This window comes from Enhydra lutris, unplaced genomic scaffold (assembly GCF_002288905.1).
Source record: "Enhydra lutris kenyoni isolate GAN:26980312 unplaced genomic scaffold, ASM228890v2 scaffoldscaffold75, whole genome shotgun sequence".
Taxonomy (NCBI): Eukaryota; Metazoa; Chordata; class Mammalia; order Carnivora; family Mustelidae; genus Enhydra; species Enhydra lutris.
This window is the reverse complement of record NW_019154159.1, coordinates 1,443,348-1,471,321: the sequence shown is the minus strand read 5'-3', so window position 1 is coordinate 1,471,321 and position 27,974 is coordinate 1,443,348. Positions and strand designations below refer to the sequence as shown.

General features: G+C 47.5%; 1 protein-coding gene across 2 annotated transcripts; it reads left to right on the top strand.

Annotated features, from left to right (window-relative positions):
• Nucleotides 1–27,844, top strand: LOC111160395 (phosphoribosyl pyrophosphate synthetase associated protein 1). Of its 2 annotated transcripts, none has more exons than XM_022523485.1 (10): nucleotides 1–164; nucleotides 5,399–5,451; nucleotides 8,277–8,343; nucleotides 14,396–14,568; nucleotides 15,912–16,027; nucleotides 16,483–16,538; nucleotides 17,113–17,258; nucleotides 25,562–25,632; nucleotides 26,419–26,565; nucleotides 27,085–27,844. In XM_022523485.1, the coding sequence occupies exons 1-10, from the start codon at nucleotides 28–30 to the stop codon at nucleotides 27,241–27,243; spliced, it is 1,125 nt and encodes a 374-aa protein (XP_022379193.1). In that variant the 5' UTR covers nucleotides 1–27; the 3' UTR covers nucleotides 27,244–27,844. The 2 variants fall into 2 exon arrangements, with proteins under 2 accessions (XP_022379193.1, XP_022379192.1); XM_022523484.1 differs by lacking the exon at nucleotides 1–164 and adding an exon at nucleotides 648–999.
• The last annotated feature ends 130 nt before the right edge of the window (nucleotides 27,845–27,974 follow it).

The following is a 27,974-nucleotide window of genomic DNA, read 5'->3' as shown; positions in this document are numbered from 1 at the left end:
GTGATCTAGCAAGACCCTGAGGAGCGGATGCTACTCAGAATAGGCCTTCCTGGGACGAGAGCACGTGGAGGAGGAGGAAGGGCTTCCATGAGGGAGAGCGGAGCAGCAACTGGCACGAGTCCTTGGACCCGCTCAAGGAACTTTGCCTCCGGTGCCCACACGAGGTTAGAGGCTGTTTGGGGAATAAAGATGAGGCTCGGGTCCAAGCATCACCTCTGGGGCTGCGCGATAACCCGCGGAAAACCACCCCACTTCCACTTTTCCAATCAATCCCAGCTCAGCGCTCCAGCCTCGCCAGGCGCTCGGGCTGTGTGAGCATAGAGGCGCAGAGCTAGAGCGTCAGCCTCCTCGGACGCAGACATTTTGGATCCTGGCAGAAAAGCTGGCCACGGCTGGGACCACTATCAAATCAGGTCGCACCGCCCAAGAATGTGAGAGCAGAAGAGCTCCCGTGGGAGCGACAAAAGCAAGCGGCAGAGCGATTCGTGAGGCTTTCCCGAGCAGGACAAGCTTTAGAAGAGGTGCCCACCGCCCTGCCCTCATCTGAGATGGCGGCCCCGGGGACGCTCTAGCCGGCGCCTCTCCGAGTCCGAGAGGGGGCGGTGTCCTCGCCGCTGGCTGGGAGGTGGCTGATACGCGGTCGCAGCGAGCGTGGGTTCCGCCCCAGCCCTTGGCGGCCTCGGGTGGGAGGACCGTGAGGGTCTCGGGCCTCTCCCCTGCGGTGCCTGGGGTCTCGGCGCCTTCCCCGGCCGGACCCCGCGCCTCGCGGCCGCCTCGGGCAGAACCGCCCCGGGCGCCGGCCGGCCGTAACCGCGCCTCGGGCCGGACGATGCCCAAGAAGCTGCTGCTGCTGCCCCCGCTCTTCGCGTCCTCTACCCTCCGCGCCCCACGAGCCCGCCCCGCCGCCCGCCCGGCCATGAACGCTGCCCGCACCGGCTACCGAGTCTTCTCGGCCAACTCCACGGCCGCCTGCACGGAGCTGGCTAAGCGCATCACCGAGTAAGGGAGCGGGGGCGGGGCCCCGGCCGGGGGTGCCCGGGGCGCCCCTTCCTGCGCGTTGCCCCGCACCCGGGGCCGTCGAGCCGCTGGCCTGCGGGTTCTGGGCGGGACCGACCCTTGCGGGTGGCCCTTCTGAGGCGGGGACGCGTTCCGCCGACTCTCTGACTTCTGCCGGCGCCGGCTTCCTTGCACCGCTCGCCCTCCCTTCCCTCACCCCATTCCCGCTTCCCGGGCGGGGGAAGGGGGAGGTTGTCATCACCCCCGGAGGGGACGCTTGGACGGGGGCGCTCCGAGTGCGGCTCCCTGCCCCACGGTAGAAGTTGACCTCGGAGACCGGTCGTCGCCACTCCCAGGTCCCGTCGGTGGGCCCGAGGCCCGCAGGTCCGGGAGCTGGGACACGCACGACCGGGCCTGGCGGCGCCAGGGGAACTGCCACACTTGGGGGGTTGGCGGTATTGGGGGGCGGCTGCAAGACCTTGCAGGTGGAGGGTGTGGGATGCACCGAGGAAGCAGAGGTGGAAGGGAAGGCAGTGAGAGCAAGGCAGATTTGTCGGAGTTAGTGGTAGAAGTAAGTCTAACTCTGTTTCCTAAGTTGACTTTAGATTCGATCATTTGAGGTCAAGTCTGCCTTTTCTTGTGTTTTTAACCCAAAGAAGCCTGCGATCTCAAGTGGCTTCTGGAGTCTGACAGCTCTGAGATGCCTTTTGGGTCTTGCCCCTTACTAGCTCTGTGGCGCTGGGCGAGAGACTTGATTTTGGTGAATTTCATTGCTGAGATAAGGACCGAGCTGTCTGCGGGGCAGGAACATCCTAAGCACGAAGAAAATAATGTAGGTAAAGCATGTAGCAGAGCAGAGGCTCACAGTGGGCCTCTGAATAATACTTCTTTTCTAGCTGGCTCTGTTGGAGAGTCCCAGAGCTCTAATGTAAAGGAAGTGTCTTAGGAACCCTTTCCGGATAAACTTGTGACAAGCGTAAGATATAAAATGAATAGCTTGTTTTTTTAACATTTGAAGTCATTTTTGGGGTCACTTGGGTGGCTCAATGGGTTAAGCCTCTGCCTTTGGCTCAGGTCATGATCTCAGGGTCCTGAGATCAAGGCCCACATCGGGCTCTCTGCTCATCGGGGAGCCTGCTTCCCCTTCTCTCTCTGCCTGCTTGGGATCTCTCTGTCCAAAAAAAAAAAAAAAAGTCGTTTTTGTGTTTAAACAATTTACATTAGTGTTCCTCTGGATTTTTCAGAGTTGATAAATAATTGTAAGAACCCGTTTTTAGATTCTAGATGGAAATGTGAGAGGGAAACTTTGGACATATTTTCTTAGTAAGACCCATGTTCTTTTCAGTTGGAGTTTTAAGTGAGATAAGAAGAGTAAATCCTTTTGCAATCTACTACCTAGTTTGTTTCTAATCCCTGATAAATGTCTGGCTTTTGAGGCCAACTAAAATGCTAACTTCAAATATAAAGCTCATATTTGTTTATTTTGGGTCATATTTTACCACAGTGACCTTGCTGAGGGAGGAGGACACATTTAAAAGGTCAATGGTTTTGCTTTTTTATTTTTTTTTTAAAAGATTTTATTTATTTATTTATTTATTTGACAGACGGAGATCACAGGGAGGCAGAGAGTTCATCAAGAGTTACATGCTCGGGCGCCTGGGTGGCTCAGTGGGTTAAGCCGCTGCCTTCGGCTCAGGTCATGATCCCAGGTCCTGGGTTCGAGCCCCGCATCGGGCTTTCTGCTCAGCAGGGAGCCTGCTTCCTCCTCTCTCTCTGCCTGCTTCTCTGCCTACTTGTGATTTCTCTCTGTCAAATAAATAAATAAAATCTTTAAAAAAAAAAAAAAAAAGAGTTACATGCTCTACTGACTGAGCCAGCCAGGTACCCTAAGGAGTATTTTTTTTTTTTTTTTTTTTTTTTAGATTTTATTTTTATTTATTTCACAGAGAGCACAGGCAGAGGGAAAGGGAGAAGCAGACTCCCCACTGAACGGAGAGCCTGATGTGGGGCTCGATCCCAGGACCCTGGGATCATGGCCTGAGCCTAAGGCAGATGCTTACCCAACTGAGCCGTGCAGGCACCCCAGGAGGTTTTTTTCTTTTTTAATGTGGTAGAATATTCATAACATAAAGTGTACCATTTAACCATTTTTAAGTGTATAATTCAGTGGCATTAAGTACTTCTACGGTGTTGTATATCTGTTACCGGGATCCATTTCCAGAACTTTCTCATCATGCTGAACAGAAACTCCATATCCAACTAACTCCCAATTCCTTCCCTCCCAGTCCCTGGTAATTTCTGTTCTACTTTTCTGTGTCTGAATTTGCCTATTCTAAGTACCTCTTATAAATGGAATCACGCAACATTTGTCTTTTTGTGTCTGACCTTTTTACTTGGAATAATTTTTTCAGGGTTCATATTACAGCATGTATCAGAAGTTCATTCCATTTCTTTTTTAAGATTTTATTTATTTGTTAGAGAGAACATGAGTGCAAGCAGTGGGGGCGGGGGGCGGCAGGCAAAGGGAGAAGGAGAAGCAGACTCCCCGCCGAGCAGGGAGCCCAATGTGGGACTCCATCCCAGGACCCTTAACTGACTGAGCCACCCAGGCACCCCTCATTCCATTTTTTTTTTTAATTTAATTTATTTATTTTGACAGCAAGAGATCACAAGTAGGCAGAGAGGCAGGCAAAGAGAGAAGGGGAAGCAGGCTCCCCCTCTGAGCAGAGAGCCCGATGTGGGGCCCGATCCCATGACCCTGTGACCATGACCTGAGCTGAAGGCAGAGGCTTTAACCCACTGAGCCACCCAGGCGCCCCCGTCATTCCATTTCTAAGGCTGAATAGTATTCCAAGGCTGACCGGAATAAGTTTATTTATTTATTTACTTATTTATACTGTGCACACTATTTCTTAATTGTTTACCAAGAGAAATATTTCATACCCCAGCATTCATGTTTCATAGTTGGGGGACACAGGTCGGTGACAAACTTCCATGGAAAGAAATTCTTTGCGTCCAAACATCACTTTGTACTCTGAAAGATCCCATCCTCCTTCATCTCAAAACCTGTCACGGAATCGTAATTTCTTTGGAAATCTGCACGCGTCTCCTTTCTTGGTTCAGCCAAAGCAAACTTGAGAGAGAGCTGCAACCCGCCGGGGTACAAGAATGCCCAACCTCGGAAATGGCGGACAGTGGGCCAGAAGGCCTTGCCACTGACGTGCCGTCAGAGCCCTGAAAGCCCCCATCGTCCTCAGTCCCAGTGTCCTTGACCACTGCTCCACTTCATAGTTGGCGGGAGTATTTCTAAGCTGATCTACCCTACCTCATAGTGTTTCACTCATCAAAGGGGTAATGCCAGCTGATTTAAAAAAAACCTGCCACAGGGGCGCCTGGCTGGCTCAGTCCGGGATCATACAGCTCTTGACCTCCAGGTCATGAGTTCAAGCCCCGCGTTGGGTGTAGAGCTCACTTAAAAATAAAATCTTTCAAAACAAAACAAAAACCTTTGATGCTGTTAATTCCTTAATATCATTTTTTAAAAAATATTTTATTTAGGGGCGCCTGGGTGGCTCAGTGGGTTAAGCCTCTGCCTTCGGCTCAGGTCGTGATTTCAGGGTCCTGGGATCGAGCCCCGCATCGGGCTCTCTGCTCAGTGGGGAGCCTGCTTCCTCTTCTCTCTGCCTGCCTCTCTGCCTAATTGTGATCTCTGACTGTCAAATAAATAAATAAAAATTTAAAAAAAAGATTTCATTTATTAACAAGATCACAAGTAGGCAGAGAAGCAGGCAAAGAGAGGGGTGGAAGCAGGCTCCCTGCTTGAGCAGGGAGCCCGATGGGGGCTCAATCCCAGGACCCTGGGATCATGACCTGAGCCGAAGGCAGAGGCTTTAACCCACCGAGCCACCCAGCGCCCCTCCTTAATATCATTTAGTATCCAGTCCTTGTTCGTGGTTCCCTCACTCTCTCAAAAATGGCTTCTCACACTTGATTGGTTCTAATCAAGATCCGAACAAGATTCACACTGCGTTTGGTTAATGGCACAGAAGTCCATATGCTTTTGACAGTTGGGGCCTCTATCTCTGGCTTGTGGTTTTGGAACCAGCGCTGATAACCATGGGTTTGGGAAAGATTTTGCAAGACAGTTACAATTCAGAAAACAATGAACTGGACAGGACACTTTGGCCACGGACCCCGGTAGAGCAGTGTGTCACAATAGGGTGGGCACTTGGAGCCGTGGAGGGCTAGCGGGTGTGTAGTCCTTACTGCGTTTAAGTTTCTGAACTTTCTGTTTTTGGGAAAGAATGCCGGTCTAGTTATTTTAGCCTTTTAAATATTACCTGTATGAACTGGAGGGTTGTTTTTTTGAAGAGCATTTTTAATTGCCTTTTCCCCCCCATAGGCGCCTTGGTGCTGAATTGGGCAAATCTGTGGTCTATCAAGAGACCAATGGAGGTGAGCGAAAATGGTATCTTACACATCCTTTGTTCTCTGTGTTTACTCAGTACACGTGCATTTAAAAGGCAGACGTTAACATGCAACACAGACATTTTTCTCTTTAAGGTCAGGTGTCTGTCCTTACGCTCTGCTTCGCTCCTAGTCTTGATTTCTTTCTTTCTTCTCTTTCTTAGTCTCCTTCCCCTTTCCCAAGATAATGCAAATGTCCTGTCATTTTACAATGAAGAACGGAGAGATGTAGACCTTGTGTTTTTTCTTCTGTATTGGGCTACACTTGACGAATACCTTTTACATTTACCTGTCTCATTATGTCAAACGGCATCAAGAGCCATCTGGTACCAGGTAGTAATGACTTATTGGAAAACCATCTTTGAGTTCTTTCATCAGCAAATTTTTCTCTCAAGTCCAAGTCTCTTGTAGACTCTCCTCCTGGGTTGATAACCCATTTTTGCCGCCGTCTGCATTTCTGTGGATAATTGTAACATTAAACGATAATGCTGGAAAGCCCTCTGCCGATGGCCATTGTCCTAGGAATGCTGCTGCATCAGTGTCCCCAGTGGGGCCCCGTACTTCAGACTATAATGCCCTATGAAGACAAGTTAATATAAAATAATTCGGAGCTATTTTTGCACAGTTGAAAGCGTCGGTTTATGACCCTGTGCTTCCTTTTTTCTTTCTAGGGTGGAACTGTCTATGATAAATTACTAAGACTTAATGATGTTCAGGGATCTAAAAAAAGGTATTTGAAAAGGGAAAGGTAATTTAATGGATGGTTCAGTGGAAAGCACTTGCACCCAGGATGTTATAAGTTCCATGCCTGTTATAATTAACCCCCAGATATCCTTCAGCCAGCTTCCATACTTAGTACCTTTTTTTTTTTCATAAGTTTTATTTAAGTAACCTCTACACCCCATGTGAGGCTCGAACTCATGTCCCCAAGGTCAAGCATCCCACGCTCCTCTGACTGAGCCAGCCAGGCGCTATACTTAGTAACTTTTCACTTGGTGGCTAGAATTCACCCTTTATTTCCTGCCAAGACAGGAGACGTTGGTATTTGAAAACCTAAAGGTGGGGGCACCTAGGTGGCTCAGTCCATCGAGTATCCGACTCTTGGTTCCAGCTCCGGTCGGGATCTCAGGGCGGTGAGATTCGCCCCGAGTCTGTGCGCGGGCTCTGCTTGAGACTCTCTCTCCCTCTGCCCCTCCCCCTGCTCTCTCTGCCCTCTCTCTCTCTCTCTCAAATCTTTAAAAACAAAAAACCCCTAAAGGTGAATGCAGATAGGTGAGCTGGTCTGTTTAGCAATAACGATCTTAATTTATAGTGATGGCGTTTGGGAATCCTGAAAATAAGCACTAGAGGAGGAGAAGATGGTTTAATGAAGACCCTTTTCAGGATGCCTGGGTGGCTCGGTCACTTAAGCCTCCCACTCGTGGTTTTGGCTCAGGTCATGCTCTCAGGGTCCTGGGGTTGAGCCCTCCCTCAGGCTCCCCGCTCAGCTGCGGGTCTGCTTGAGATTCTCTCTCTCCTCTCCCCCCACACATGTGCTCTCTCTCTCTCTCTCTGAAATAAATAATCTTTAACACATCTTTTTAAAAAAATGTGGACCTTTTTCTCCATCCTTCCATCACTGCCCTGGGCCTCTTCTCCCTTCCTCCCCCTGCTCCTCCGTCCCTCTCCTGCTGTTGCAGGAGTTTGCCAACACCCCTGCCTGCCTCGATTTTCAGTCTCCCTAGGCCGTTCTACTCACCTCCACCAAGGTGTTCCCAAAATGCCAGTGTTTTTGACTTGCGCTGCCGAAATCTTGCAGGCTAGGGTCTGGTCTCCTCTGCGTTCAGCAGGGCTTTGGGATCCGAGCTGTGCCCACTCACTGCCCATCGTCCATCCTGTCTCATATGTGTCCGTGACTTCCGATTACGCCTTCAGTCTGTGGCTCCGCACACGGTCCACGGTCTAGCTTGCAATGAGGCCATTGTTCCCAGCCCTATGACTCTCTCTCCTGGTCTTTTTCTTTTTTTAAAGATTTATTCAGTAGAGAGAGAGTACGTGAGAGTGTGCAGAAGTGGAGTGAGGGGCAGAAGGAGAGAATCCTCAAACAGACCCCCCCACAACCGCCCCCACCACCCAAGCCGGAAGCCCGATGCAGGGCTCTATCCCCCGACCCATGGGATCACCACCTGAGCTGACACCAAGAGTCAGACCTTGAACCATCTGGACCACCCAGGTGCCCCTATTTTTTTTTTTTTTTTCAAGTAATCTACGCCCAACACTGGGCTTGAACTCTCGATCCTGAAATCAAGAGCTCTCTGCTCCCTTGACCGAGCCCGCCAGGCTCCCCATCTCCTTGATCTTTTCCTGGCACATTGGCTTGAACAGTCTGCCGGCCCTCGGCCTTGTGTTGTCTCTCCCAGATCCGTCTTCATCCGCTTGACCCACGTCCTCCACTCCATCCCAAGGACAGGGCCCGACACAGAGGAGGCCTTGGCATCTGTTGAAAGAAAGATGTTAACTGTTGACCTCTTTATTTGCTGTAGACTTTCCCCCAAGCCTCTCATCTTTATTTTGGTGATGGATTTTCCTTTTTGAACCTTGAGATGTTCTGTGGACTTGTTGGCGTTACTTTTGCCTGTTGGTGTATTTTTGGCTTATTTTCCCTTTAGCGTCACATTTTCTGTATACGTACTTGCCATTGTGATCTATTCAGAGTTCATTTTGGCGCACTAGGTGGAATGTTGGTTAGTGTCCGCTCTACTTCCTCCAAACGCTGCCTGATTATTGTATCATGAAGTGCTTTTCTTAAACTATAGAACTTCCGTATTTTTCAGAAACAAGAGTGGAAATAAAAGAATCGGTTCGTGGCCAAGATATTTTCATTATACAGACAATACCCAGGTAAGAGTTACCACTACTTCATATGTCTCCCTTTTCCTCTAAAAATCTGAGTGACGTAATTCACTGTGTTATCACATAATCAACGATTGAGTTTTCTTTCACTGTAAATGTGTTTGCTTGTTAAACTGAATGCTTTCCCAAATCCAGTTGTACGCTTTTTAAAAATTTTTTCTTAAAGATTTTGTTTATTTATTTGACAGACAGAGATCACAAGTAGGCAGAGAGAGAGGGGGAAGCAGGCTCCCCGCTGAGCAGAGAGCCCGATGCGGGGCTCGATCCCAGGACTCTGAGATCATGACTTGAGCTGAAGGCAGAGGCTTAACACACTGAGCCACCCAGGCACCCCCAGCTGTAGGCTTTTGACGTTCCCGCCCTGTTTGTCACGCTTTCCTTTGGATCTTCCTCTCCAAGCCTAAGCCACTCGAGGGGAAAAACACCTTCCTTATCAGTCCATGCGCACTGAACCTAGTCCATGCCTGCTCCGCTCTGCTAAAAAGCTTTCTTGTTAGATGCAATGCTATTCTGTACCCATGAAGACAGTTTTTGCACTCTGTGTGTGTATATGTACGTATGTATGTATTTTTTATTATGTTAGTTAGCCAGCATCTCGTACATCATTAGCTTTTGATCGCACTGTATCTTTTTTTGCCCAATCGCCCATTTCTAGCTGTCCCTATAGGAGATAGCATGCGCCACCCCTTCCCTTAGGGGAAATCCTAGCCTACCTGAGGGTGACCTTCCATGTGGGATTATCTCCTCTCATCCCCTCCCAGAGAATTGGTGTAGTTAGGCTATGTGTGTCTTTGAAAAATGCAGACCTTCACGTCTCTGTTAATTCCAATTCCTGAAACCGAGTCAGTAGTAAGAATGGCACTGACCACCAGCAGTGTGCGCCCACTTAACACGACCATCTTTCATCCTTAAAGCACCTTGGGCTTGGAAGCTGTTCGGAGCCTCAGTGACAGTGTGACTTGTAAGAAACGTCTATTTGGGGGAAGCTGGCTGGCTCGGGAGAGCATATGCAGCTCTTGATCTCAGGGTTGTGGGGCGAGCCCCACTTTGGGTGTGGAGACTACTTAAAATAAAAAGAATTAATTAAAAAAAACAAAAAAAGAAAGAAAGAGATCTCTATTTGGTCTTCCTTTCCTGGTGCTGAGCTCCCAAAACCCTTGGAATTTCCTAAGTGATAAGAGCAGTATAGGGTGTCTTCTGTTATTTAACAACCCCCCTCTGAACCACACCTGAGGTGGTTTTTGGAAAGCCCCTAGATAACCGCGAGGTGGGGGCTGGTTGCCCGGGGAACCAGCCAGCGGGTTCGTGTTGGAACTTTCAGCCCGTCCTCCCCCCCTTCTCCCGGAGGGGGTGTTGTGGGGGGTGGGGGGTGTGAATCAGCCATCAGTAGCCTATACAGAGCTGCCCCCGGCAACAACCTGCATGCCTGTCCGTGTTAGCGGAGATCAGAGATCCGAGATCCATAGGAAGATTCCAAGAAACGGAATAAGGGTCCCTGCCTTTGTAGCATTGGTGGGTGCGCGCAGTGTTGATCGCCGTCTAGGCCTCCTGCAGGTTGGGTTGGACGCTGGTCGCCCCCTTCTTGCCTAGTGCTTTGTTCGATGCTGCACCTTGGAAATGAGGGGAAAATCTGCAGGTCTTGCCTGGGAGTAAAATGCGAGTAGTGAGGGCACTGGGACACCCCTGAGGCTGCCTTCTGGCATGCTGCTTATCACCCTGGCTTTTGTCCTTGGCGAGGGGTGAGGCTGCCTTGTCCTCACTCCTGTTGCTGCGGCTGGGCTGTGGGGCTCACCGTCTGGATCCCCTCAGAGCTCGCGGCCTCTTTCTTGTGACCACTCCAGTCAAGGTAAATTTTTGGTTGTTGAGGGTGGAATTTAATTATTTGGAAATGGCCCAAAGCCATCCTGAAGGAAGCGATCATGTCGCATGAGTGACATGTGTGATACTGAGCAAGGGAAATAAAATGGACACAAAGCTTCCCAAGTGTTTCTTGAAGGACAGTTTCCCTGTTTATGTTACATGCTCTGATGTCACGCAAGAGGGGTCACCAAAAGCACGTTTATAACTTATTTGCTGCAGATAATTAAAGCTTGGGGTTGGGGATGGGGGAAATCCTACCCCATCACGGCGTCGTCATGGCTTCCATCTGTGGTGTTGGCTCCGTTCAGCTGATGTCTGCAGACCATGTCTGTTCCCTTACATTTGTCGTTGTCTATCGAAAATGACAGAGCAGTAAGGGTCGAATTTAATACAGGATGTGCTTACCTTAGGAGAAAGAAAAACCGGTCAGTTGGTAAACAATTAAGATTGTCCTACTTAGGTACAAAGGCTACAAGAAGTCGCCCGGATGTAGTTGGAACAGTCTTAGGGAACAGATAAACAAAGCAGAGGCTGCCGGCCAACTTCTCTTCACCCCGCTGGCCCGCAGATTAACCGCCTGGTGTCCAGTTTGTCTAGTGACGGGCAGTGAACGGGGAAAGCCAGTATGACAGAGGCTCTTTTGTCGCCTTCCTGACCAAAGGGGTGGGGTGTGGGAGATTTTCCTTAGCCTTGGGCTGGAGGATGTTGCATCCCTTGGCATAGGTCATTAGGAAGAGGAAAAAGTAGAAAATGAAACCTCATGGCAGAAGTTAGTAATTAATGGAAGGAGAGTTATGCTGAAATCAGGGTCCTTCCGAAATCGTTCTTCTCGTTACGTTGACATCTTACCGTCTGGGCCCACCTCATGGTGAGCTGTGGAAGCCTCGGTATAGCCTTTGGTTGTGTGTAAACGCTGTCACAAAGCCAGCTAACAGCCCACCGCCTGGACAGATACCCAGATTCCCTTCTTTCCAGAATCTGCTCAGCTCACTTCAACTCTAAATAAATTGTTGCATTGAGATCTGACGGAGGAAACTATGGCCAGTGCCGTACTCCACACGCTATCACACCAGTGGAAGGTTAAGAAAGCTCTGATTGTATGTCTAGCATTGTCACACAGTCTGTATGCAGAAGAGGACTTTTACTATGGTGTATGTGATGCCTGGTTTCAGTCTAGATGGGGACTCCTGAGTTCTTTACACACCGACCTCCCAAGTACTGTGCGGTCTTCCAGCTGAACATTCAGAACCCACAGGACATCAGTTTAGGTGATGTGATGGGGGAAGGGGCGCTCTCCCCTCTGTGGGATCAAGTATGAAAGCCTTTGGAGGCGGAACATTGAGTCAGATGTGCTCTTTGGGACAAAGGATTACCACAAGGGTGGTCCAGTATGGGTCTCTGGCATTTTCTTGAGATGTGGTCAGCCTTGTTTGCCGTTTTGTCTCCACCACCTAACACAGTGCCTGGTTCATGTTGCTCAATAAATATTTGTTGAATGTATGAATGGATTAAAATCAACCAAGTATAAAGAATTCTTGGGGCGCCTGCGTGGCTCAGTCGGTTGAGCGTCTGCCTTTAGCTCAGGTCATGATCCCAGGGTTCTGCGATCGAGGCCCGCATCGGGCTCCCTGCTCCGTGGGAAGCCTGCTTCTCCCTCTCCCACTCCCCCTGCTTGTGTTCCCTCTCTCGCCGTGTGTCTCTCTGCCAAATAAATAAATAAAATCTTAAAAAAAAAATTCCTAAGCACCTTGAAAGTGTTTGATAAGTGTCTTGTCATGATTTTACCTAAAGATCGTGTGTCCTCTAAGCTTCCGATGCCAAACTTGGGACATTATTTTTTCTTTTTAAGATTTTATTTATTTATTTGACAGACAGAGATCACAAGTAGGCAGAGCAGCAGGCAGAGAGAGGGGGGGAAGCAGGCTCCCTGCAGAGCAGAGAGCCCGATGCGGGGCTCCATCCCAGGACCCTGGGATCATGACCCGAGCCGAGGGCAGAGGCCTTAACCCCCTGAGCCGCCCGGGCGAAACTTGGGACATTATTAATTTGGGAGTGTGAGGAGGGAAATCCTCCAGGTTATTTCAGAGGAAGGAAGCAGCTGGAAAAGAGTGTACCCTGTCAGCAGTCCGCAAGGAATCTCATCGTTTTCTTAAAGTCAAGTCCTGAATCAATCATACCTACCCTCTGGGAGAAATGCTTGTGTGACAGAAGCCTGAAATAGTTACAAAAACCCAAATGACAAAGGTGAGGTTGGGAGTTCTCTAAGTTGAATGTGGACAAGGCAAACACTGTCAGAGGACAGGGATGGCTTTGCTCTTCTCAGTCCCGGCTGCGCTCAGGATGGCACACTCGGAGAGCGCGGGGTCTCATGACGAGTGTTTCTTGTAACTACTTCCGCACCGCCAGGTCTCTGCTATGTCCATGGCAAGCTTTCCATTTGGCTCTCCACGTGGGCAGCCTCGCTGCTCTAGGGACGATTCCAGAACGGACCGCTGAGAGTCTGCTCCTCACACAGATAAAAACGAAGACATGGGAAATGATTCTGCTTCTCCCAGGTGAAGGAGATACACTCCTGGCCCAAAAGAGGGGGATGTTCCCAGGACTTGGATAATCCAGGCAGGAGTGAGAACAGACTAGAGAGGAAAGGTGGAGCATTGGAAGAGTTTCCTGAAGGACTTTAAGACCCTCACCATTTTTTTTCTTTCTTTGGGGGGTAGTAGAGAGTGGTCTGAATTGGGTTCTGAGCACCACCCCCCCACCTTCCCGGGAGGGGCAGGGTACCTCACCGCAGCCATTGAACTCTCTTCACTGGCTGTGTGAGTCCGTTCAAGGTCAGGCTAAGGAGGCATCTGCCAGGCCCATCCTTAAGGGCTGGGGCCCACTGAGTCTCCTACCCAGTCTGCCCTTAGGAGCAGAGAGCCGCCTTCTCTGAAAACCCACCTCCTGGAAACTCTTGGAGGTGGCCTCTGTTAGGGCCACTTTTGGCTCTAGTCTCACACCTCCCCAGGCCACATGGGGTAGAGTGACACAAGGCACTCAGCTCGTGGCCCGACCAATGACCTTCCCTCTGCCCTAAGGTTATCGCCCCCCCCTTTTTTAAGATTTTATTTATTTATTTGACAGACAGAGATCACAAGCAGGCAGAGAGGCAGGCAGAGAGAGGGGAGGAAGCGGGCTCCCCGATGAGCAGAGGGTCCGATGCAGGGCTCGATCCCAGGACTCTGGGATCATGACCTGAGCCAAAGGCAGAGGCTTAACCCACTGAGCTACCCAGGTGCCCCGGTTCTCTCCCTTTTTAAGGGGACTGTAGGCTCCATCAGCCTTGGCAAAGGGTAGCAATCCACATTCAATAAAACTGGAAGTAGCCTTGGGGCGCCTGGGTGGCTCAGTGGGTTAAGCCTCTGCCTTCGGCTTAGGTCATGATCCCAGGGTCCTGGGATCGAGTCCTTATTGGGCTCTCTGTTCAGTGTGGAGCCTGCTTCCTCCCCTCTCTCTCTCTGCCTGCCTCTCTGCCTTCTCGTGCTCTCTCGCTGTCAAATAAATAAATAAAATCTTTAAAAAAAAAAAAAACTGGAAGTAGCCTTTCCTTTGACTGTCTTCCAGATTCATATTTTGTTCTTTGTCTCTCTGGGTCATCTTTGTCGGGCATCTGTGTATCTTGAGAAAAAGGGATGAGGAGAGTTTTTGAAAACTTAGTTCCAGGACTTCCCTGTCCTCCTGCCTCCCCTCTCCCCCGTGAAGAACGAAGAGAAAAATCAATCCTTTCTGGCCCTGGCAGCTCAGCAGGGCAGTGGGTTTCCCTTGGCGTTCACAGGGAGCGAGGGGCTGGCCTGAGCCGGCGGTCCCTGGGATAGTGCCGCAGGCGTTGGCTCACTCTGGCCAGCCACTGGCGTCTGCTTCCCGTGCCACCCGGTGAAATGTCACTGACAGAGGATCCAGGCAGAGGGGAGTGCGGCTCGCTGGGCTGCGGGTTTCCGTAACCGCTGGTGGAAACCACGGCTCAAAGGAAGAGCTAATAAGCTTTTCCCCGGGTTTTTGAGGTGCCGTCGTTGGCTCGTGCGGTGACAGAAACACCTGTGATAACCACCTTGACAGCCCAGGTTAAAAGGCTGACGTTTCAGTCTTTTTTAGGGGTTAAAAAAATGGACCTGACCCCAAATACAAATTTTTACCGTTTCAGAGACGTGAACACAGCCGTGATGGAGCTTCTGATCATGGCGTACGCACTGAAGACCGCCTGTGCCAGGAACATTATCGGGGTCATCCCGTACTTCCCCTACAGCAAGCAGAGCAAGATGAGGAAGCGGGGCTCCATCGTGTGCAAGCTGCTGGCGTCCATGCTGGCGAAGGCGGGTGCGTGCACACACGGGCCCCGGGGCTCCCGCCCTGGCATCGGGACTGTTTCTGCATGAGATTAGTCCCTCCCTCAGAGAGCTAATTTGGGGCCTCTGTTTTCTTTAAGTGCTGTTCACTAATTCCTGTCTTGCGGTTTCCTTCTGGTAGTCCTGGTTAGGGATGTGTGAGCGGAGGTATAAACTCATGTTTTCCTTTCCTCTTTGTCTTACTCGACAGTGACATTGTCTCTGCTCTAATCCTGGACTTCTCCATCCTTCTGTCCCACCTCATCTTCTCATGTACACTTTAGCTGTGATCCTGGTGTCCGTGTGGGATCTTTTGAGCGTCAGGATACAGTTACGTGTTGGCCTTGGTTATTAGCTAGATTCTGCTTATGTACATAAGATGAAAACTGGGTTTTTCTTTTACTGCTTCTCCGGTTTATATAATCCTCCTTCCCCCCACTCTCTGACCGTCTTTCTGTACAGCAGCTCATTCTCATCGCTTTTATTCTGTGTTCGTAGTGGTCATGTACTTTCCGGCCTGTCTGAATCCAATTGGTAACACTTGGTAGCAGCTGGGATTTTATTTGCTGGGTGGGTTTACTTAAAAACTTGAATATACGTTCAAGTCCTGAGAAACATTTGGATTCTGTTCTCTCTAAAACTATGATGCGTGGTGTTTGGGGAGGAACGGGTAGTACTGGTTCTTTGCTCTAGAAGGTTTGCAGTGACCTTTGTCCCTTTGCGATATTTTTATGTGTGTCCTTTTTTTTTTTTTGTTGTTCACGACTGTTTATGAGTGTGTCTTTATTGTTGTTAGATAAGAATACTTCTTGACTCATTCTTTTATGACATTTAGAAATTGTTCCAAACCCTTCGATAGGGAGTTTTCTTCTAATACGCGAATTACTTTGCTTTTGGATTCTTACTCCTTCTGCTCTAGCCACGGGCCTTTAACATGTCTTTCTTGATTCTTTAATCAAGGCCTTACTATTTTTTATACCCATTACTTCTTCCGTGGTTATTAATTCCATATACATATTTTTGCTTCTGCCTGATTTTTCTTAATTTTCAGGACCAAGCTAGTTATGACAGTAGGGGAGAGCCCTTGTTTCTCTGCCTGAGCTCTCTGTCCATGTGGAAGATTATAAGCTCTTTTACCTGAGGTTCGACCACATTCTTAAATTCGTTAAATATTGTTAAGGTTACAAACGAAGTCTGTAACTAACATGCTTATTCACAATACATTCCCTGCGTTCCGTCTTCGGTTAGGGACCAGGAGTGGGCGTCTAATTTGTGTCCACTGTAGCCATTAACTTGTAGGGGTGAACTTTGTAATTTTTTGTTTTAAAATTTCAGGTTTAACTCACATTATCACTATGGATCTTCATCAAAAGGAAATACAAGGCTTTTTCAGCTTTCCCGTGGACAACCTTAGAGCCTCACCTTTCCTGCTTCAGTATATCCAGGAAGAAGTGAGGAGCCACCAGCAAACACCCCATTGTCCTCAAAAGAGACCCTATGTAGTTTTTCCTCTGGTATCAGATTTCAGTATTGAAAGGCACATCCGATGACCTTCCCCTTGAGTCGCAATGCCTGAGGCAGCCAGACAGGGTCAGCATGTAGGCGTGGAGGAGCGAATTTTTTAACGCCATTAAAAATGGATTTTCTTCCAAGTATCTTTAGCAGTTTGCTTCTGTTTTCTGAAATGAAGGTGTTAAGAAGTAATTATTTTTTTTATCTTCTTGAAGTAGCCATACTGTGGCAATGATATAGATTGTTAAGTGTTAAATTTTGAATGTGTCCATGAAACTCTAGCGTTATTTGCTAGTACGGATCATTGTTATGAGAGGAAGAAGGGTCCTACCGGCACTCGGGTGTTCCTTTGTGATAACTTCTCAGTGTTTTCTTATTTTCCCTTCAAATCTAGATTCCAAATTACAGGAATGCAGTCATTGTAGCTAAGTCTCCTGATGCTGCCAAAAGGTAAGTAAGTTGGACATTCAAAAAAGGCCTCTCAGTGCTTCGCCGGTCAAAATGAGCTGTTTTGGAACTCAGGGTCTGTTGTTACGTGGCCTGGAAAAGCTCATTGGCTCGGGCTTCCCCCACGTTGTTGTCCTGTCCCCACCAGGGCTTTATCGCCAGTCCCGAAACAATACAGGGCGGTCCCTGCGTTACTTGGTTTTCCTGTGCGAGAAAAGGAAGTTCTTCCGTTGCTTTCTCAGGAAAAGGAAGGCAGAGGGCTATGGAGTGTTTTCCAGGCAGTGGTTTTCAAGAGACCTTTTTGAACAAAGTTCCATCTTCTAGAGATGCGTGTTACAAGATTGGGCAAAGGGTAGAACTGAAATGGTCTAGAATCAGATGCTGGCCCGCGTTTCAACTCCGGTCAGTGCCTCCTATGCCTCTCGAGACGTTTGTAGTCTGGTCGGGGCCTCGTCTTCGGATTTGTCTAAATCATTGTGTGTCCCTAAACGTTTGAATGATGTTTTCATTTGAGGATTAATAGTGATGAGCTAGTGACACCTGTGAATTTCCCTGTTTCTCGTTGGCTTTCTCATAGGGCCCAGTCATACGCTGAGAGACTGCGCCTGGGGTTGGCTGTGATCCACGGAGAGGCTCAGTGCACAGAGCTGGACATGGACGATGGTCGCCATTCTCCCCCGATGGTCAAAAATGCTACTGTCCATCCGGGTCTGGAGTTGCCGTGTAAGATGAGCTCTATGTTTTTATTTCACTTGTAAGTTGAAGAAGGTCTTGAGTGATACGAATGGCTAGGAGTTAATACGTAAATGGAGATATGCTATTTTGGTTATTTTTTTTTTAATTTATTTTAATTTTTTAAAGATTTTTATTTTTTAATTTAAAAATTTTTTAATTAAGATTTTGTATATTTATTAGAGAGAGAGAGCACTGAGCTGATAGGAGAGGGAGAAGCAGGTTCCCCTTGGGCAAGGAGCCTGACACGGGACTCGATCCCAGGACTCTGGGATCATGACTTGAGCTGAAGGCAGATACTTACCGACTAAGCCACTTAGCGCCTCTACAGATTTTTATTTTTAAGTAATCTCTACACCCAGCATGGGGCTTGAACTTATAGTCTTGAGATCAGGCGTCCCATGCCCTTCCGACTGAGCCAGCCAGGCGCCCCATCTTGGTATTTTTAGATAATTGAATGGTGTGACATTGATTTCCCCTTTTGTAAGAGGAGATGTGTTACCTTCACAGACTGTGTAAGGACAATTGAACTAATCTGGGTGGCACTTAGCATTCAGAGAGTATGAAATAATTTTAGCTTTAGTGAAAAAGTTGTAGGTGTGAAATCTTAAGCTTTTATATGTTGGTAAGGTGGGCGATAGCAACCATTGATTATATACCAGGCTTTGGTGATTCGGGTAACTTTTAGCACTTATCTTAGTAATACAACCTTTTGACCTGATAACTGACTAGGTTTTTTTTTTTTTTTTTTTTTAAGATTTTATTTATTTATTTGAGAGAGAGAAAGGGCGGTGGGGAGGAGAAGCAGATGCCCTGCTGAGCCGGGACACACACACACACACACACACACACACACACACACACACCACACATGCACGCACACACACACCCTGACATTGGGCTGGATCCTGGGACGCTGGGATCAGGACCTGAGCCAAAGGCAGATGCTTAACTGACTGAACCCCCGAGACGCCCCCTGACTAAGTTGTTACTAATTCAGCAGTGTGGAGGCTTTTTATTTCCATGGATTTTGAGTGGTAATAACTGGCATTCTATATCAGAAGATAATGGTATCTTTTTCAAAGGAAGGAGATTATTTCTTTTTAAAAATCTGTATCTATTTGCCATAACTCAGAAGCATACAGAGATTATTAATAAGATGGGAGAACACCAGAATCATTATACCTCAGATAGATTACTTCAGACAGGCTCCTAAGGTGTAAACATTCTAATTTTTTACTCTATCAAATTCCCATCACTTTGTTTTCAACTCTGGAGTTTTTATACAAGAGAAACAAGTAATAAACCCTTTTAATTTAAATTTTTGGTGTTGCTGCATTTTATTTTATTTGAGGATTTCATAACTAAAGTTATTGAATGGGCAATATATTCCCATATTTCAAAAATTTAAAAAGTATAAAATTCTTACAAAATTTTAACAGTTTAAAAAACACTCCTACCCCACCTAAGCTTTTCTCTCCCCCCCAGCCCCCACCTGCCACAGCTACTCTGATTCCCAGGGCAGTCAGTTCCTTTGGAACCGTTTAAGATTTTTTTTTTTTAATTTGACACAGAGAGAGAGATCACAAGTAGGCAGAGAGGCAGGCAGAGAGAGAGGGGGAAGCAGGCTCCCCGCTGAGCAGAGAGTCCGATGCGGGGCTTGATCCCAGGACCCTGGGATCATGACCTGAGCCGAAGGCAGAGGCTTAACCCACTGAGCCACCCAGGCGTCCCTTTTGTAACCATTTAGAGGCTCTGTGCATATATGCAAGCCAGTGACATGTTTCTGTTTCTCTTATTTTCACAGAGCGGTAGTATATTAAACCACATTGTGCTACCCCTTGCTTTTCTCATCCAAGAGCTCCTTCCCCGCCAGTCTGTACAGATCACTCGGTCTTTCATAGTTTCCTAAGTGTTCCATTTTATGGATAGACAGTAATTTTCTCAATTGGTCCCCTGTCGACAAACATTTAGTTTCTCCAGTCTTCGGCTATGAGAAAACACCAGTAATAATAAACATCTTTTGTTGTGTCCAGGGTTCTTCTAAGCTTTTCAGTAGGTCTTTGGACTTGGTGTGGAGACACACAATCTTGTAGGTACTTGTGTTACCCCTCATTCTGCCAGGGAGGCAACTGAGACCCAGCCGGGAGCAGGTGAAGCTGGGGTTTGGAGCGAAGCTTTTCATTTTGAACAAATTGCAGTCTCAGAGAAAAGGTGAAAGAATAGGACAGAATTCCTCTTGACTCTTCAGAGGCCTCAGACTTAACATTTATGTCCATATTCTTTTCTTTTGAACCATTTGAGATGAGCTGTAGACATAATGTCCTGATTCCTAAATGCTTCAGTAAATATTTCAAAAAACAGATACTCTCTTACATAACCAGAGTGTAATGATCAGACTCCGGAAACTGACACTGTTACGGTACTATTACCTAACCTGCAGACCTTATTCCTGTTTGTGGTCCCACTGTGTCCTTTAGCGGAAAATCATTTCTTTCTGGCCCGGAACCCAGTAAGGATCACACACTGAGCTCAGCTGACTGTTCTCTTTAGTCTCATTTAGTTTGGAACAACTGCTCTGTTCTTGGTCTCTTATGACCTTGATACTTTTTTTTTTAAGATATTTATTTATTAATTTATTTATTTGACAGAGACAGAGATCACAAGTAGGCAGAGAGACAGGCAGAGAGAGAGGGGAAGGCAGGCTCGCTGCTGAGCAGAGAGCCCAATGCGGGGCTTGATCCCAGGACCCTGGGATCATGACCTGAGCCGAAGGCAGAGGCTTTAACCCACTGAGCCACCCAGGCGCCCCTGACCTTGATACTTTGAAGAGTATAGGGGAGTTGTTCTACAAATATCCCTTACTGAGGCGTGTTTGTTGAATCAGTTACCACTACGACTGTGACCGACTGGTGATGTTTCCAGTTCCCCTTCTTCCCTGTTCATTCAGTCTTATCAGAGCGGAGTCATACAATCTTAATTTGTTCAGGGTGTTCTCATTCTTCACTACTGTTAATCGCAATGTTCAAATTGTCTTAGACTTGGCCAAAGGGAGCCCCTTCAGGCCCCTCCCTGTGTTCTTCTGACGTGTTCCTAGCATTTTTTGATACTTCCTTACTTCCTGGTACCACTAGATGTTCCACGTTTATCTTGCTCTTCCTTAGCCCTGGAATCAGTCATTCCGGCGAGCAGCCCCAGCTCCTTTAGCGGAAAGTGATATTCACCACCGAGACTCGGTCCCGGAGTGTGCACTCGGCCACCACACGTTACTCCCTGTGACTAACCTTGACTCACGTTCTTCCATAAGTGACTCAGTGAACTTAAAAGATAAAGACCGAGAAATAAAATCACTGGGTCAAAGGTAATTTTGATAGATAATTGCCAGATTAATGTAATACTTTATAAGGTGGTGTGCAGCTGTGTGTTCCCTCGGGGACACGTTGGTGTGTTTACAACTTGCACAGTTGCCATAGGTCATTCTCTGATTCCTTCTTACAGATTTGACCAAGGGAATGCTTTAAAAAAATATTAGTTTTGTGTAATGGTACTTTCCAAATTAAATATGCTTTATATTTATATATCAGTTCTGCTTCCAGTATTTTTAATAGTTTACTTCATAATAATGAGGATGAGGGGCGCCTGGGTGGCTCAGTCGGTTAAGCATCTACCTTCCCCTTAGGTCATGATCCCGGAGTCCTGGGATCCAGTCCTGTATCAGGGTCCCTGCTTCTCCTCCTCTCTCTGCCCCTCCCCCTGCTTGTATGCATGCGAAAGCGCCCTCTCTCAAATACGTAAATAAAATCTTCCAAAAAACAGTGAAGACGATGAAGAGGTACCTCGGTGGCTCAGTACCGACTCTGAGTTTTGGCTCAGGTCATGATCTCAAGGTCATGGGATCAAGCTCCAGGTTGGGCTCCCAGCTCAGCCCAGAGTCCGCTTGAGAATCTCTCTCCCTCTGCCCCTCCCCCTGCTTGCCCGCACGCATGCGCACTCTCTATCTCTTACTCTCAAAATCAATAAAAGAGTAATGGGGATGAAGACACTGCCCTGCTAGGACAGGATCAAAGTATTCGCTCTCAGAATCTTTGCATTTTGTAGAAAGATGAACTCTTTTATCTTTCTGGAACCCGTTCATTGAGAGCAGCAGGAGTTCTCAACCAGGATGGTTTTGCCCCAGCCCCTGGCGGATATTTCACAATGTGCGAAGGAAGGCCTTTCTGGTCCGGCCACCGGGCAGAGGCCGGGTACCACCAGTGTCTTGTGAGCAGACGCTGGAGAAGCTGGGGGACACCGCTCCAGTGGACCGCGTAGTTATCTAGTCCAGAATGTCAGTAGTGCCACAGCTGAGAAACCCTGCTTCAGAGTAATTTTTTTTTAAAGATTTTATTTATTTACTTGACAAGCAGAGATCACAAGCAGGCAGAGAGGCAGGCAGAGAGAGAGGAGGAAGCAGGCTCCCCGCTGAACAGAGAGCCCGATGTGGGACTCGATCCCAGGACCCCGAGATCATGACGCCAGCCGAAGGCAGAGGCTTTAACCCACTGAGCCTCCCAGGCACCCCCAGAATAATTTATTAAAAGCGAAGTTGTATGAAGTCTTCTGTTCTAGAAGATAAAATCGATTCCATCCTGATGGCAAGGGCATCTAATGAACTTGAAAGGATTACGTGTCAGTGGTTCTCTGAACACTGCTCTGTGCTTGCCACAGTGGTGAAAATGAAGAGTTTGGATCGAAAAAAGGAGAGAAAGTCACCTTTTTGGGCTTGATTTCCCTGGCTTGTTAATTTTATAAGTGAAGATGTGGTTTTCACCACTAAAGTAAAAACAGACGTTAGCTCCTCTGGAGCATCCTTAAATGTACATTTTGACTTGCTTGAGTGTGGGCAGAGTCATGAGTTTGAAAATAACTGCAGTTCCAGTCCTCCCAGAGACTTGATTTTATTCTCTTTTTAGGGTCAATCTGTTAGTAAAGTTCGACCTTCCATTGAACTACAAATAGACCAAAATCAAAATGGATAAGGAATGATTAATTCCTCTTGGTCCTCTCCTGTCCTGTATTCTACCAGAGGAAGGTTTGTTGATTGACTCTGGGGAGAGAGTAAAAGAGAGTGCGTAAAACTTATGATGCTTGTGAATGCAGCATTCTTTTACGTGGAAAATGCTGGGAAACCCAGAAGATATTTTCCTACTTCAAGATTTGAGGTCATTTGATAAATTGACATTTCCACTATAATAAGTTAATATGGTTTGTGATTTCTGGCCGTAAGTAATAGTGCACAATTCATTTTATTCTTAAACAGATTGGTTTTTGTTTGAGAAAATAAAGGGAACAGAACCTTAAATATTGGGTAGTTTTAGCACCCTTTATCCTTAATCTCCAGTATGTTCTTTACTTCTACTGAAAATTTTGAATTTTCAGTGTTTTATTTTGGGGGGCAACTATTAGAAAATTGGGGACTCTTTTTTTTTTTTAAGCCTGTGAGGTACTGTTCATTTCCCTTGATCCTATTAATAAAGCCTGTTTTTTTGTTGGTTTTTTTTTTTAAGTAGCTACCAAATTGTATGTTCAGTTTTATCCAGATCCTGAAACTGGTAATGAGCAGAGAAGGAACATACCGGGAGAGATGCTTGCTTTTTAAAAGCCTTTTAAGCCTCTATCCTAGCCAGACCTGTGTTTTTATATTCCAAACTAATAGAAGCTTTTTGGGAGATGCAGAGTTACAAAAAAGTAAACAAGAGCATTAGTGGCATGTTTCCCTCATCAAACTAGAGCTGAATGTTTATTGGTCTTCGATGAGGGATACTGGCTTGCAGTCTTTTCCTCTTTTTACAGAGGAAAATGGTCAAGGAAAGGGAGGGGCCCCATCTCTTTGAGAAGTGGGTAGGTCAACACAGCCATCTACCTACATGGTTTAATTAATTAATTAATACTTTAAAATATTTTATTTATTTGAAAGAGACCACAAGTGGCAGAGTGGAGCACAGAGGGAGAGAAGGAAAAGCAGACTCCCCCGCTGAGCAGGGAACTGGACTCGGGGGCTGAGTCCTAAGACCCTGGGATCATGACCTGACCCGAAGGCAGAGACTTAACAGGCTGAGCCACCCAGGTGCCTCCCACAGGGCTTAATTTAAGATAGAATTTAGGGAAGCCATTCCTAATGCTGGTGTATCTTCTCTCTCTTTTAGGTGATATTTATATGCAGAGGTTTTTGACTGCCCAGGTTCAAAAAATTGGCCTTGTTTCGGGGATGAGAAATCAGGAAGAGTTGAGTAAAATTTACCAGTTACATAGTGGCGGATTTCAGCTTGGCTGGTGTGCCGTATGGGGAAAGGCACACCTCTTCTTGGAGATTCACAGAGCCCGTAGCTAGGACTAACACGGTTTGTTTGCGGATAGTTGCTAACCTCAAGAGTTATTCTGAGTTTTATTCTTATGTCCCTCTCCCACTACTGGTTTACTATTTCAGAATAATAAAAAGCTTTAAAAGTAGACTACATAGCCTGTTCTTCTGAAATACCCTCTCTCTCTCTCTCTGTTTGCTGAATTTTTTTTTTTTAAGATTTTATCTATTTATTTGACAGAGAGAGATCACAAGTAGGCAGAGAGAGGGAGAAGCAGGCTCCCCGCTGAGCAGAGAGCCCGATGCGGGACTCGATCCCAGGATTCCGGGATCATGACCTGAGCGGAAAGCAGAGGCTTAACCCACTGAGCCACCCAGGGGCCCCAGTTTGCTGAATTTTTGAGGGTGAATTCTTACTTCACTCCTCTATCCTGGAGAGAGGTTTGTACACAGATGGGTCTCTTCCAAGTATAAACTGGCTAGCGAGATAGGAAGCCTGTACTTTAAGGACCAGTCAAATCACGAAGAAATGGGGGCGCCTGGGTGGCTCAGTTGGTTAAGTGTCTGCCTTCCACTGAGGTCATGATCTGAGGGTCCTGGGATCGAGCCCTGGTGCTGGGGCTCCCTGCTTAGCGGGGAGTCTGCTTCTCCCTCTTCCTCTGCCCGCCCTCCCATGGGCATGTGTGTGCGAGGGCTCTTTCTCTCTCCCTCTCTCAAATAAATAAGTAAAATCTTCTAAAAAAAATCAGGAAGACTTGATGGAGTCATAGTTACTGTCTTCAGGTCCCTAATTTTCAGGAAACCGATGATGTCAGTCATGTAGTCACGCGCTAATAAGGTTATATTGTCCAAATAAAGTCACTTTGGAAGACAATGAAGTAAAGCTGGCCGTCAGCCAGGCGGCCTTTACCTGTCTGGTTTCCTACAGAGTGGCATTTAGTTTACATTTCTCTATTGGTCTCAGCGGGCGTTGGGCTGTCGGGGTGCTGCTTCTGTGGGCGGTGAGACCCTCCTCGCTCTGCTGCTGCCTTTGGACCTGTGCTGTCCAGAGGCCGGTGGCTCGTATCTATTTACATGTGGCTCTTAGGCTCTTGAAGCGGGGCTAGTCTCAGCTGAGAACCGCTGTCTCTGAAATACACCCCAAGTATCGAAGACTTAGTATGAAAAAAAAAGGTAAAATATCTCATAAATTTGCATATCAGTTACGTACTGAAATATCTTGGATATACCGGCTAAAATAAAATCTATTAATTTCACTCATTTCTCTTTAATTTTTTTTTTTTTAAAGATTTTATTTTTGGGGCACCTGGGTGGCTCAGTCAGTTGAACAACTGCTTTCGGCTCAGGTGATGATCCCAGGCTCCTTGCTCATCGGGGAGCCTGCGTCTGCCTCGGCCTGCCGCTCCTCCCCCAGCTTGTGCTCTCTCTCTCTCTGACAAATAAATAAACCACTGCTGTAGACCGTCTGTTTCTGAGAAGCCCCAGGTTCATTTTGGAGAGTCCCCCGTCCCCCTTTCATTTATTTATTTATTTATTTTTGGTGGCAGCAAAAAGGGTTTATTGAGCGTTAGCAAAGTGATCGTACAGGGGCGCCTGGGTGGCTCAGGGGGTTAAGCCTCTGCCTTCAGCTCAGGTCATGGTCTCAGGGTCCTGGGATCGTTCCCCGCATCGGGCTCTCTGCTCAGTGGGGAGCCTGGTTCACCCCTCTCTCTCTGCCTGCCTCTCTGCCTACTTGTGATCTCTCTCCGTGTCAAGTGGGTAGATAGAATCTTAAAAAAAAAAAAAAATGATCGTACAAAGCTCCCGAGCAGCTAGGGGACCCAAGAGGGTTGCCCTTTGTTTTGCTTTTTAATAATGTTCTTTTTTTTACCACTTCCAGGGAATAGGGTTGCAATTATATTTATTCAGTGACATGTGACTAACTGGGGCCTTGTTGTTTGTTTTGTTTTGCTAGTGATGATGGCCAAAGAGAAGCCACCGATAACTGTAGTCGGAGATGTTGGCGGGCGCATCGCGATCATAGTGGTATGGTCATGTCGTCCTTCATGTGCACAGCTGACCCTGCTGCCTCTTCGTAGGTTGTCCTCTTTGGGATTATGTTTCTAGTAAAGCTGATGGAGTTAAATGGATCCATCTATCCTTTCTCACCCGAACTCCTTCAGGACTGGTAGAAATCTTTATGTAGTTGAACAGGGGTTACTTTAACCTACAGATGGAAAAAGAAGTGCAGGATCTCCCGTAAGAAAATTCAGCCCCAATAAATAACCTTTATCTGAAGAGGTCTGGGTTTCATCAGAGCCACTGATCTACTCAACCTTCAGCTTTAGGGCCACAAGAGGAACCAAAGATGAGCGGTTCCGTTTTCACTAGTGAGAACAAGTGTCTTTTCTTTGCATTTCAGCATGAGCTGTTTGCTCCCAGCCCTAAATGCCTTTGCTGGGCCTGATTACAATGGCTTGCTTTATTTCTGTGTTCTTGTCATCTCACTTGGTCTTGAAAAAAAGTAAATGGGACACCAGCTATGTCGGATGAATCAGAAATGCGGGACAGGATGATGAGCCTTGGCAGTTGGGAACTCTAGCTCCGCGTGTCACACGTGGCCATCAGGCTTTGCTGTTCTTTGTACTGACAGCCGCGCAAAGCGTGGTCCACACGGCTGTTGCCACTGCCTGATGTTCCGTCTCGGGCCCAGGCAGGTGGCTCTGATTTCCAGTTGGAGATCTCCTGAAACGACGGGCAGAGAAGAGCAGAGAGGTATGTGTTTTAGAGACGGGGGGTAGCACTTTAACACCACCTCTGGTGTCTCCCCAGGATGACATTATTGACGATGTGGAAAGTTTTGTTGCTGCTGCGGAGATCCTGAAAGAGAGAGGTGCTTACAAGATCTACGTCATGGCCACTCACGGCATCCTATCAGCGGAGGCCCCCCGCCTCATCGAGGAGTCCTCCATCGACGAGGTCTGTCTGCACTTACTGGGCCTGGAATTTGCTGCTCTCTTTTCTGTGAATTGTAAAATGACCCCATCACTGTTGCCTAACCCCCTCTCTGGAGGACCTCGGAAGTAGCCTTGGTGGCTAGCAGGGTGTTGCGACAAATGCGTAGTTAGGAACAAATGCCTCTTTCCATAAAGGCTCAGCTTATTTACTTGGATGTGGTTCATACTTCAGTGTAGTTTGGTGCTGTGGGAGCGTTCCTCTCACAACTTGGATTCATCCAGTTTTGCACAGTGCCGGGGCTCACCCTACTGTTTCTGCCCAAGTAGAACATGACCTTCATACTCTTCTGTTTTGAACCATGTAACCTTTCTCTTGTATAAAGTCCGTCAAGTTTAGTTTGTAAAAACTGTACTCGGTGGAATAAGGTTTTGTAGTTTGGAACTTGGGCTGTGGGAACTAAAGCTGGGACAGACTTTTCTGGGTGGCCGTCTTGGGGACACATCAGTAACAGTGTTTATCTTCCGTCACTGCAATGACTAGGTTGTGGTGACGAACACGGTCCCTCACGAGGTGCAGAAGCTGCAGTGTCCCAAGATAAAGACCGTGGATATCAGTCTGATTCTCTCTGAAGCGATTCGGAGAATCCACAATGGGGAGTCCATGGCGTACCTTTTCCGAAACATCACCGTGGATGACTAGCTGTCGCCGTTGCCTTGACCGCGAACTCCTGAGGAAAACGTGTGGAGAGCCATGCCATCAACTTACGTACACAGTGTTTCCTCTCGAGGGAGGCATGGAAGTAGCCTGAAGTCAGATAGTCTGTCTCACCCAGTTGGGTAGGTAGGAGCCATTAAGATAGTCAAGGGGAAGACAGAGCTGATGGATAAACAGCCTTAAATGTCTGCCATCACCATCCTGGTCCTTAAACAAAAGTTAGTTTCCTGAAAAGAATTCCCAAATTTTGTTGATACTGAAAAGGAGTTAAGGGCAGATGGTCCGAGCTCTTTAATATTGGGCTATTTCCACAGCAGGGAAATGTGTGTCAACGTTGAACTTGGTTAGGGAAGCTGAGTGCCCTGGTACTGTTTCCAGTCTAGTTGCCCTCTCCCCAGTCAGCCTCACGTACATCTTTTGTAGAAAACCCTGTTTTTCTTTGAGAAGCTGCCGTGCCTACAGCCACCGAACAACAAAGCCTTTGTGGCATTACCCCAGCGAGGAGGTCAGATTAGAGAGTAGCCCCCTATCTCTGGATCCCTGCGAAGCTCTTCAATGGCAAATAAAAGAGTTTGTTGTCTTGCAAGTCTGTTGGCTACGTTGCAGAACCGCCTGCTCTCCTGCCTTCACGGTGGCTGACTCCTGTCCAGGCAGTGCAGGAGACAACGGGTACAAAATAAAGGGTAGTCCAGGTCCGGGGCTGGTCCTAAACCCCG